Source organism: Geotrypetes seraphini, chromosome 11 (genome assembly GCF_902459505.1).
Source record: "Geotrypetes seraphini chromosome 11, aGeoSer1.1, whole genome shotgun sequence".
Classification (NCBI taxonomy): domain Eukaryota; kingdom Metazoa; phylum Chordata; class Amphibia; order Gymnophiona; family Dermophiidae; genus Geotrypetes; species Geotrypetes seraphini.
The window spans coordinates 132,746,671-132,759,673 of NC_047094.1; the positions used below are offsets into that span (position 1 = coordinate 132,746,671).

The 13,003-nt window shown below is 43.6% G+C and overlaps 1 protein-coding gene across 6 annotated transcripts in view; it reads right to left on the reverse strand.

Moving 5' to 3' along the window:
• EPB41L1 (erythrocyte membrane protein band 4.1 like 1) overlaps nt 1-13,003 on the reverse strand; it is a 190,735-nt gene that overhangs the window by 52,124 nt on the left and 125,608 nt on the right. For all 6 annotated transcript variants that reach the window (XM_033963136.1, XM_033963139.1, XM_033963137.1 and 3 more), the window contains exons 5-6: nt 10,871-10,913; nt 618-693 (exon numbers count right to left, since the gene is read on the reverse strand). In XM_033963136.1, coding sequence (XP_033819027.1) covers nt 618-693; nt 10,871-10,913 — 119 coding nt within the window. The remainder of the gene's footprint in view (nt 1-617; nt 694-10,870; nt 10,914-13,003) is intronic.

Here is a 13,003-nt window from a genome sequence, read left to right on the forward strand (position 1 = left end):
AGTAGAGTTAGAGGAAAAATAAAAATAAAATAAACATTTTAACAAGACAGCATTGATCTAAATACTTTGGAAGGTAGAAGAGACGAGAGAAAGGAATAGAAGCAGAAGGGGGAGCCGTTGAACAGTAGAATTCTGGAGAAATTTAAATGATAGAAATAGAACAAAACAAAGACAAAAGGCAAAACAATAGATAAGATTAAAGATAAATCATAAGCTGGAAAGAAAAAGAAAAAGAAAAATAAAACTTTGTCTTCAGTCCACGATTTCAGCGTTATTGATGAAGTGGAGCAAGTAAGTTTAGGAGGAGCGATGATGTTTCCAGAAAAAGGGAGAACGGTATAGAAAATTGAAAAAAATAAATTTCTGCCTTGATGTATTTCCAAAACAATTCCAGATAAATTTGATTAATCTTAACATACTAATGTCATTTTGAAAGTTTTTTGTAACATCGCTGTCTGTATACAGTCTCTTCCTCTGTAAACCGCTCTAAACTGTTTGTGGTATTGCAGTATATAAAAATAAAGGCCCTTGTTCTGACTGAGCAGAAACCCAGAGGAGGAAACTGCTGAGTCAAAAAAAACAAACCCCATGATGGTGCCAAGTTCCCTCTTTCTCACCTTGTGATGTCTTCTGTCAGCTGCGCAGGATCTGGCGGATAAAACTTCACAGTGAATCCAAAATTCCAAGGGCCACCTAATGCAGAGGAAGAGAGAGAGAGAGAAAAAAGGATCGTTTAGCACCGAAGTCCTACTATTAACACCAAGAAGCAAAGCAACAAAACACTTCTGGTCCATTTTAACACCACTCACATAGAGCAGGACTTCTCAACACAGTCCTCGAGACACACTTAGCTGAGTCAGGTCTTCAGAATGTTCACGAGACAGATTTGCATACATTAGAGGCAGTACATGCAAATTTGTTCTCGTGCATATTTGTTGTGTTTATCTTGTAAGCCAGACTGACTTGGTGTGTCCTGAGGGTTGGGCTGAAAACCCCTGACATATTGCAACATATTGCGACGGCAGAAAACCCCTGACATATTGCAACACCCAAACCTAGAACACGACCCAACGGCCGTTAATCCCTGACATATTGCAACATATTGCGACGGCAGAAAACCCCTGACATATTGCAACACCCAAACCTAGAACACGACCCAACGACCATTAATCCCTAACATATTGCGACGGCCAAAAACCCCTGACATTTTGCAACACCCAAACCTAGAACACGACCCAACGGCCGTTAATCCCTGACATATTGCAACATATTGCGACGGCCAAAAACCCCTGACATATTGCAATACCCAAACCTAGAACACGACCCAATGGCCGTTAATCCCTGACATATTGCAATATCCAAACCAAAACACGACCCAACGGCCGTTAATTCCTGACATATTGCAACATATTGCGACGGCCAAAAACCCCTGACATATTGCAACACCCAAACCTAGAACACGACCCAACGGCCATTAATCCCTGACATATTGCAACATCCAAACCTAGAACATGACCCAACAGCCGTTAATTCCTGACATATTGCAACATATTGCGACAGCCGAAAACCCCTGACATATTGCAACACCCAAACCTAGAACACGACCCAACGGATGTTAATCCCTGACATATTGCAACATATTGCGACGGCCGAAAACCCCTGACATATTGCAACACCCAAACCTAGAACACGACCCAACGGCCATTAATCCCTGACATATTGCAACATATTGCGACGGCCAAAAACCCCTGACATATTGCAACACCCAAACCTAGAACACGACCCAACGGCCGTTAATCCCTGACATATTGCAACATATTGCGACAGCCGAAAACCCCTGACATATTGCAACACCCAAACCTAGAACACGACCCAACGGCCGTTAATCCCTGACATATTGCAACATATTGCGACGGCCAAAAACCCCTGACATATTGCAATACCCAAACCTAGAACACGACCCAATGGCCGTTAATCCCTGACATATTGCAATATCCAAACCAAAACACGACCCAACGGCCGTTAATTCCTGACATATTGCAACATATTGCGACGGCCAAAAACCCCTGACATATTGCAACACCCAAACCTAGAACACGACCCAACGGCCGTTAATCCCCGACATATTGCAACATCCAAACCTAGAACACGACCCAACAGCCGTTAATTCCTGACATATTGCAACATATTGCGACGGCCAAAAAACCTTGACATATTGCAACACCCAAACCTAGAGCACGACCCAACGGCCGATAATCCCTGACATATTGCAACATATTGCGACGGCCGAAAACCCCTGACATATTGCAACACCCAAACCTAGAACACAACCCAACGGCCGTTAATCCCTGACATATTGCAACATATTGCGACGGCCGAAAAACCCCTGACATATTGCAACACCCAAACCTAGAACACGACCCAACGGCCGTTAATCCCTGACATATTGCAACATATTGCGACGGCCGAAAACCCCTGACATATTGCAACACCCAAACCTAGAACACGACCCAACGGCCGTTAATCCCTGACATATTGCAACATATTGCGACGGCCAAAAACCCCTGACATATTGCAACACCCAAACCTAGAACACGACCCAACGGCCGTTAATCCCTGACATATTGCAACATCCAAACCTAGAACACGACCCAACGGCCGTTAATTCCTGACATATTGCAACATATTGCGACGGCCAAAAACCCTTGACATATTGCAACACCCAAACCTAGAACACGACCCAACGGCCGTTAATTCCTGACATATTGCAACATATTGCGACGGCCAAAAACCCTTGACATATTGCAACACCCAAACCTAGAGCACGACCCAACGGCCGATAATCCCAATTCGAGCCTTCAATAACAAGGACCTGCAAGCATACTTAGAACCTGCCAAGAAAAGGCTAATTACTTCATAATGAAGGCTCATTATAGCTACTAAGTTATTAATATGTTTGGAAAGACGACGTAAATGGTCTTCCTCGGTAAATGGCAGAAAAGATTATAGTAAGGGTAATTCTACGATATGACACTTATTTTAAACCCATTCTATAAAGAAAAGTACTGCCTACTTTTTTTTTTTTTTACAGAATACTAGTGCAATTTGTAGAGAATCATTCCCTTTAAACCAGTGGTCTCAAACACGCGGCCCGGGGGCCACATGCGGCCCGCCAGGTACTATTTTGAGGCCCTCAGCATGTTTATCATAATCACAAAAGTAAAATAAAAAACATTCTTGATCATATGTCTCTTTAGCTATAAATGACAATATTATTATTAAGACTTAGCCAAAAGGAAAGATTTATAAACTATAAAGAGTTTTACCTCATGCAAATCATCATTTCTTTAATAAGACATGAACTATTTTTTCTGAGGCCCTCCAAATACCTACAAATCCAAAATGTGGCCCTGCAAAGGGTTTGAGTTTGAGACCACCGCTTTAAACTGAGTGGAAGTCCTCCAACTGCATTGCTGCCAGTAGGGGGTGGCATTTCAATATTGTGATTTCCTTTGCTACAGACAGGCAAGGTCCCTAGAGTCTTGCAGAGCTTGCCTGTCCCTCAATATTGAAAATGTGATAGTGAAACAGCACCCCCCACTGGTAAGGCTGCAAGTGGAGGACTCCCGCTCTGCTTTAAAAGAACCATGCAGAGTACACATATACATCGAGTCATAACTACTCTATAGCTGGTGCATTCTATAATCTACATATGTACAGTATATACGGCTGTTTACTATATATTGACTGTATATTATGTTTGACTATATATTACTGTATATATGTTACCCTGAAACCCGTTCTGAGCTCGGGGAGAACGGAATAGAAAATGAATCAAAGAAATAAATAAACATATATGCCTGGCCCAGGCTCCACCCAAACTGTGCCCACATGCACACTCACCATCAAAATAGGCACCACAAGGCACACGCTTTTCCACCAGTAGGCATTGTTTAAGAGTATCAATCCAACAACTCCCACTTATAATCGAGTGTAAACTCTATTATATCAATACAGGAGTCGGCCTCAGTACTGGAGCCTACGCGTAGTCGTAGTCAATGACTGAGGTATTCAGCGTAGTTATGTTAGCTCCTTCTTCTCCAATCATTGGCCTTACTCCAGTATCTTTAATTTATTCAAAACCTTAAACTCTATCTATTTTTATTCTAAAAGATTTCAGTTAACTGTTTCTCACAATTTTCAGTTAACTATTTCTATTTTGTATTTTTCAACTTTGTTTTTTTATTTTTTATAAAAAGCGTTTACTTTCATTACACTCTATCATCTTTCATGAGACTACATTATTTCATTTATCTCTTTTAACATTTATCCATAGGTCCTGTTCAATGCTGTTACAGGTTGCTTATCTTTAATCAGCGTTCATAATTCAAAAAAAGCCTACTTATCTTTAGTCAGCGCTTGTATTTCAAGAAAGCCAACGTGGCCAGCGTTTCGTGGGCAAAGGTTCAAACCCACTGCATCGGGGCCAAATTATTTAAGAAACAAGCCGTGCTCAGTGTACATTTGAAAGCGGTCTCAAAGCATTGCTTTGAGACCGCTTTCAAATGTACACTGCATCAGGGCCAAATTATTTAAGAAACAAGCCGTGCTCAGTGTACATTTGAAAGCGGTCTCAAAGCATTGCTTTGAGACCGCTTTCAAATGTACACTGAGCACGGCTTGTTTCTTAAATAATTAAATTACTTTCAAATAATTAAATTACTTTCAAATGTACACTGAGCACGGCTTGTTTCTTAAATAATTTGGCCCTGATGCAGTGTACATTTGAAAGCGGTCTCAAAGCAATGCTTTGAGACCGCTTTCAAATGTACACTGAGCACGGCTTGTTTCTTAAATAATTAAATTACTTTCAAATAATTAAATTACTTTCAAATGTACACTGAGCACGGCTTGTTTCTTAAATAATTTGGCCCCGATGCAGTGGGTTTGAACCTTTGCCCACGAAACGCTGGCCACGTTGGCTTTCTTGAAATACAAGCGCTGACTAAAGATAAGTAGGCTTTTTTGAATTATGAACGCTGATTAAAGATAAGCAACCTGTAACAGCATTGAACAGGACCTATGGATAAATGAAAGAATGTAGTCTCATGAAAGATGATAGAGTGTAATGAAAGTAAACGCTTTTTATAAAAAATAAAAAAACAAAGTTGAAAAATACAAAATAGAAATAGTTAACTGAAAATTGTGAGAAACAGTTAACTGAAATCTTTTAGAATAAAAATAGATAGAGTTTAAGGTTTTGAATAAATTAAAGATACTGGAGTAAGGCCAATGATTGGAGAAGAAGGAGCTAACATAACTACGCTGAATACCTCAGTCATTGACTACGACTACGCGTAGGCTCCAGTACTGAGGCCGACTCCTGTATTGATATAATAGAGTTTACACTCGATTATAAGTGGGAATTGTTGGATTGATATTATTCTGTGTAGTACTCCCACTAGGGAATTTCAGTTTAGATTGTTTAAGAGTAGCCTTTTGTATCTAATCACGCCTGTGGGTGCATTCGGTAACCCGCATAGATTTTTGTGATATGCAGGATATAAACGTTTTAAATAAATAAATACAACTTACACACCTTCTTGCAACCTAGAGCTAGGTGGCTCATTCTGGAATCACCCCCAATGTGTTTCCCAGTAGTTAACAGATGCCAGGATAAACTGAGGGGGGTCAATAGTCAGCCGGTGGGGGTTGGCATTTTGCTGACCTACTCCCGGATATTTAGGGTTACTGGGTTTTCTGTCTGGAAAATCCAGACCCTTATTCCCGCCTCCAGTCCCTCCCCCTGCTTCCTGATCTCGTCGGGCAGGACATTCGCAGATGCCCTCCTGCACGACGGAAAGCTTTTCAAAACCCGAAGTGCTGAGTTTTGAAAAGCCGTCCGGACCCCCGGACATGTCCAGGCTTTGGCACTGAATATCCAGATTTTGCAGCGCTGCTTAAGTCGATATTCAGCAATTAACAGGCCATGATTTGCTGCATAACGATAGGACAGGCTTGTCTGGGGTCTCATTTCTACAGTTACCCTGGCCTGTTAAATACTGACTATTGTCACTAAACCAGACAATTGCTGACTCAAGTTCAAGTTCAATTTATTTATTGTACCACAATTATAAAACCAAGAGGCAAATCTAAGTGGTTTACAATAAATAAAATAAAATTTAGGGTAAAAACAAAACAAACAGTCAACAACAGAAGAGTAAGTCAAAACATGAAGAAAGACAATTGACAACATGGGGAAAGAAGGAATCAACGGATTACAATACAAATAAAAAGGTTGGGGAGAGGGAGCTGGTTTTGTATTAGGTGCTAACGGATCATTTTCAGCAGCGCTAAAGACCGTTTTCTCTAAATAGCGCCTTAAGGCAGGAATCGGTGGCCATTTTTTTAAGTGACTAATGATGACGGTGCAGTTTATGGAATCCAGCCCCAACTGCTCAGTTGTAGGCAGCGAGAAGATGCAGAAATGCGCAGTGCCAGTCATTTACCTGCGTAAAGGGCCACTTAGCACGTGAATGATTTCCGACGCCATACCGACTAGCAGAAAAGTGCTCACCACGAGTTCCTGGTGGGCGTGGGTGTGGGTGTGGTTTGAGAAAAGCATGGGCGGAGCACACAAGTCCATGCATAGATTATATAGCATATTATCATTTATGTGTTCTAGCTCACAACAAGGTGTGAACATTTATCCCAGCTGTAGAGCTGGTTTGAGTGATCCTGCTTTAAACGTTAAGTGCAGTTTCAGCCACTTGCCAGGCCTGGCTCAAGGCATGCACCACCAAAAGCCTGCCTCATCTACTCCCCCTGCAGCAGCCAAAACCTTCATCCATGGTTTTGGCAACCCACCTCTCTCTCAGGCCCTCATGGTCCATCTTTAAATGCAGTTGTCCCCTCCTAAACACTGGCAGTTTCACCTAACACTATCCGAATCTACTCTGGTGTTTTCCTTCTGCTATGCCCCACCCCACTTTAATGTAACTTCCTGTTTCCTTAAGGGTGCGGCAAATAGAAGACGCCAGAGCTGATGCAGGAGAAACGCTACTGGTGCTCGGGAGCTAGACTGGGGGGAGGTGAACTGAGGGAAGGGGGGGGTGGGCAAACCAAAAGTGGGCTGCTAAAAGTGGCTCAGAATAGACACCAGAACCACTGTCTATAGTTCTGTAGGCGCACTGCCATAAAATTATCCTCAGTGCCAGCAAAGTGACTGCACTAGATGGTCTGTGATGCTCAATAATGCAGGTTCATTTAAATTTCAATGCTGGCATTTAACTTAAGCTATTTACGGCACTGGTTGAATATTCCTACTGAGAATAAAGAGCGCTACGCAAACCGTCTTTAGAAGGAACAGGACAACATATGTGTAAACCAAAGAAAACCAGAAACGCACGGTGACCTGAAAAGCATTTGTACCATTTCTCTGTCTCCCCTCCCCCAATCCAATGTTCCCTACGCCGTCTGCTGAGCTAGGTCGTTTCCTGAATCATACAAGGAAAAATAAATCACTAAGCATATTTTTGCAGACAATCTCAACAACCATTTCTTGAGGATGGGGGACTGGCGTTATGTCAGGAAGATGCAGCTGTTATACAGCGGGGAACTGTGTGAATTAGAGAACAGAATCTATCACTTCTGGTTGTCATAGCGATAGGTCCTGTGTTACCAAGGGGAAATCATCTCAGGGTCCATCTACGTCAAAGACCCTCTGGATCGCTTCTGCAGTACTGATAATGCACAGGTCTAGGGAAGGAAGACAGCTGCAGAGAAACGGAGGTGGGGAATCTCTTCCTTCTCGTCTAGGAGGGCAAGAAGGTATCTTATTTACGGTCTAGTTTAGAAATCTGCAGAGGTGTCATTGCAAAATACCAGCACAAATCCTGCAGAAACTGTCCCTAAAAAGTGAAGCCGTCGTTCATTCCTGGTCAAAAGCAGGTGGAAATGTTTGTACATTAAGTAGACACATAAATCCTGAATTCAGTGGCATAGTAAAGGGGGGTGTGGAGGGGTTTTCTTCACCCCGTGCGCGGTCTTCCTAAGGCACGGCACCCCTCCTCCTCTTGCCGCGCATGCTCCTTGCCTTCCCCCATACCTTTTATAGTTTCCTGGCGCAAGGTTGCTGCCCTTGTCGGCCTCGGCGCTCTCTCCGACGTCACTTCTGGGACCCGTGCCTAGGAAGTGACGTCAAAGGGTGAGCCGACACCGACGTGGGCATGCTGCTCATGCCAGAGAAGTTAAAAAAGTATGGGGAAAGGGAAAAAGGGGGGGGATGCGGGGCGGGGGAGGGGCACCACCCCCCGCACGCTGATTATCCTTACTATGCCACTCCACCAATGCATCCATTCACTGCCCAGAACCCACTTCTGAATACGTCTTCATCTGGGTCTCAGAACAGTCCACATGTTCTGGTCATCGCCTATAATTTTACATGGGGACACTATTATTTCTCTCCCATTGTGTTGGAAGATCGATTGTTATTTAATTGGATTGCTTCTATACCAAGTTGCCATGTTTATCAAAATTGGATATACCGCCTTAAAATTGTCAAAGCGGTGTACATCACATTAAAAATATAAAATAAAATTTGGTGACAAACAATTAGTACTTAGGGTAGACACATGACATGGGAAGAAGGGTGGACAATCTTTTATAGCAAAGGAGAAAGGGTAGCACGATGGGAAAGGGGACCTAGGTTCTTCTTTAGTCAATGTTCAATTTGGAGAGGTCTGTGAGTTTTGCTCGGATGAAAGGTCATAAATCATAAGCGTCCCTAAACATGAAAGTTTTTAAATATATCGATATTTTCCTCTTGTCTTAAATAAGCCGGCAATGAGTTCCAGTGTTCGGGGGCGCTAGCAGAGAAAAATGTGTCTGTGGGTAGTATAAAAAATTTGTCCGACAGAAGGAATATGGAAAAGATTTTGAGTATTGGATCTTAGTGTTCTAGTACAGCAATAAGGGATAATAAATCTGTCCAAGAAATTTGGAATGGGAAGAGATTTTGTTTCAAATGTTAGCAGTAAGATTTGATGTATTTGAAGTAATTTGATGTATTGTTTCAAAATTAAGATATTTGAAAAGAAAGAAAACATATAGGCCCAATTCTCTGTCGGATGCTAATGCGTGTCATTCATGCATTGGCATCCAAAAGAGAATCACGTCTACAGCCCCAGTCATACGCCCAAAATGTAGGCCGGCATTTTGCAGGCCTAAATTTAAGGTATCAGTCTCCCATTTACATAGGTGTGTAGCGATGCTTAAGCCCACCCAAGACCATTTCCGGGCAAAGCCATGCCCATACCCCACCTTAGACATGCTTAAGTATCATTACGTGTCTCTGTAGACACACTCTGGAGGCCTACAATGTGAATGTCCTGCCTTGGAGAGGTTGGGTTTTTTTTAAACAAGCATCCTGATAGGCTGCCAGACAGCAGTAGGACACCTACTGCTGCTTGCCATCGGGACGCACGCTTTCCAGAATCAGGCCTAAAGTGTTTGTACCCAAGTTCTATACATGTATTTGTGCTGCAATGCCAGTATTTTACAAAGGAAGGCAGGAGCTTTCTTTGCTTGTAGAACAGGCTCCAGTAGGGATGGGCTGTTATTTGCAATAAAATATCCCATGTTATTACATGTCAACAGAAAACACATTTAGCTTTGTACTCTCTGGTATAGTCTTTAGTGTATCATCCTTGATGAAATCTTAGTATAGTGTTTTTAACTGATATTTTGGAGGACAATAAACCTTTGCACCAGAAGAAACCTGAGCATCCAAAACCTTTTTGTTCCACCCCTGTGTCCTCGAACCACAGTTGCGTGCATGAACCATTGCACATGTGCAAGCTATTGGGAAAGAGCTATGGAAACAGTGGACCATTTTTGCAAATAGTGTGCTCTATTAATAATATTTGCTCCTGGTTGAAGGTGTCTGAAATTCAGCTTCTTTGAGCTGAGAAAGTGCAGATGCTTACTTGTAACAAGGGTTTAAATGGGGGCTCGTCCGGGATATGAACCCGGGACAGGCCCTTTTTGTCCCTTAGCCTTGTATCTCAGGGCTCTCTGCTGGTGAATCTCCTCTCAGGTTCTCCTTAGACAGCAGGGGGATGTAGTCACCCTTCCCCTCCCTCCTTCCCCTCTAAGATATGTATATATGACTGCTTCAGCTAGAGACAAAACTGAGTATCAAGGGGAGGAGCCACTGACGGCGGGAATTCCTGCACATGCTCAGTAATCCAAAGGCTTACTTTTGCTATGGGAGAGCACCGATACCCAGGATCAATCTAAGGACTTCACCAACAAGTGTAATTACATCTCCCCTGCATGTCTCCGGAGAACAGCAGTCGTCGTGAAGTCAGCTTAGGTGAGCGTGCTCACGGTCCCTGCACTCACAACCTTTCCACACCTGGATGTGTTTGTTCCAGACTAACAATAGATTCACTGATAGACAAGAGAACATTACAGGAAAACAAAGTCTGGATATTCTAACAATCCACTTGAAATACAAAGCTACTTCAGCATCAAAGAAGGAAGGCTTTTAATGGACTTTTTTCTGCCTGAAACTCTGAGAAAGCTGCAGCACCTCTCTGTCTGAAGAGTAGCAGTCAAATCAGATACATAGCCTGCCATGTACACTGCTGCAAGAGATAAGATTTCCATTCCTTCTCTGCGGCACTACTCAAATGAATTATCCCTTCTTCTAGAGGCCGTTATGCTTAATTTGTTTCTCTGTGGTTGGTTATAGTATTTTCTTTGGTGTATAATTCAACTGGTCAATACAATTAAAAAAGAATAACCAAAAAACCTCCAGGAATCTCTGATGGCCCTAGACACCTCACCAGGCATGCGAGTCACTTACTTCTGATTTGTTTCTTGATTTCCTTCGAAGGGTCTAACCAGTTCTGAAACACAAGAGAAACCAAAGTGACTACACCATATTCACAGTACTAAGTGCATTTGACCTGGGGTTCAATTCTACTTTTAATACCAGAAATTATTCTGGGATTTGTAGCCGTTTTTTTCCTTTTATATAAAGAAAGACGGAATGGCCATCTCCAGCATGCTGGGAAACAATTCAAAGGCCGTATGTCATTATCACTATCACCAACCCGACATATAGGCAAAGGGTTACCAGACGTCCGGATTTCCCCAGACACATCCTCATTTTGAGTTCGGACGCTTTTTAAAACCTGGCACTTTGTCCAGGTTTTAAAAAGCTTTTCTTCGCGCAGTAGAGCATCCACACATGCACAGATACGTGATGATGTCACATGCACACGCGAGTGAGCGTGATGTCATCGCGATTCATCCGCGCATGCATGGATGTCCTGTCCAACGAGAGCAGGCAGCGGGGGGCAGGCTAGGGCGGGACCAGAGCATGACAGCGCAGGGATGGGTGGAACTGGGCAGGCTTGGGGGCAGGTCTAGGGGTCACCCTCTATAGGCTGGTTGGAAAAAGACTCCTAAGGTTACTGCTGATTTAGCCCCATTTCATATACTGTATATACGCGAATATAAATAGATTTGGGGGCCAAAAAATGGGCCAAAATTGGAGGTCTCGGTTTATAGTTGGGTCAGCGCCCACTTGCCCACCTCCCGGACCTGTTGCAGGCCTCTATAAGGCCTGGTGGTCCAGCAGTGGGCCAGGGCAGGAGCAATCTTCCTACACTCCTGCCTTATGCAGAGCTGCTATCTGAATGGCTGCTATGAGTTCCCACAGCAGCCATTCAGATAGTGGCTCTGCACAAGGAAGAAGTGCAGGAAGATCGCTTCTGCCCCGGTTCATCGCTGAACCACCAGGGATTTTAAAGGTACGCTTTTTACTAATCGAGGAGACAGATAGGAGGTGAGAGTTGTTAGAGTCGGCCCAGATAGGAGGCGGGAGGGATCCTTCCTGTCCTGCTCATGGCAGGCCTGGTGGAGGCCTGCAACACATCGGGAGAGAGGGGGGCATAGGGGGCAGGGGAGGGAAAGGAGTGAAGGGAAGGGGAGGGAGGGGAACACTTGAATATAAACCCCTTGGTTTATATTCAAATTAACCTTTTTTCCTCCTTTTTTCGGGGGGGGGGGGGGAAGGCTACCTAGGCCTATATTCAGGTCAGTTTATATTTGAGTATATATGGTAAGTATTAGAGATCCCTTTTTGTTATTTTTTTTTAAGTAAAATCAGAATAACACATACTTGCATACAAGCAGTCAAATCCTGCACTGGCTTTAGCCTGCTCTTTATGACTTCGACCACTCTTTTTGAGCTCATCTGCTCAGTTGCGTCTTCTATACACAATATCAGTTGCAAGGTTGCCTGATGCAGGATAGGTGGGGCAAGTCCTTGTTCTATATTGCATCATTAAGAAAGGTATCACGACCAGGAAGAAGGAAGTCATCCTGCCACTATATCGTGCAATAGTGCGCCCACATCTGGAGTACTGTGTCCAGTACTGGTCGCCGTACCTCAAGAAGGACATGGCAGTACTTGAAGGAGTCCAGAGAAGAGCAACAAAGCTAATAAAGGGTATGGAAAACCTCTCATATACTGACAGGCTGAAAGAGCTGGGGCTGTTCTCTCTGGAAAAGCGGAGACTTAGAGGCGACATGATAGAAACCTTCAAGATCATGAAGGGCATAGAAAACGTAGACAGTGACAGATTTTTCAAATTATGGGGAACCACAAGTACAAGGGGGCACTCGGAGAAGTTGAAAGGGGACAGGTTTAGAACAAACGCTAGGAAGTTCTTTTTCACTCAGAGAGTGGTGGATACATGGAATGCGCTTCCGGAGGCTGTGATAAGCAGGAGCACGTTGCAGGGCTTCAAAGAAGGTTTGGATAGGTTCCTAGAGGACAAAGGGATTGAGGGGTACAGATAAGAGTAGAGTTAGGTACAGGGATAGGAGTGAGAGGCAAGTATAGGAATAACCAGGGACCACTGATCAGGCAATGGGCCGCCGCGGGAGTGGACCGCTGGGCGAGATGGACCTCTGGTCTGCCTCAGCG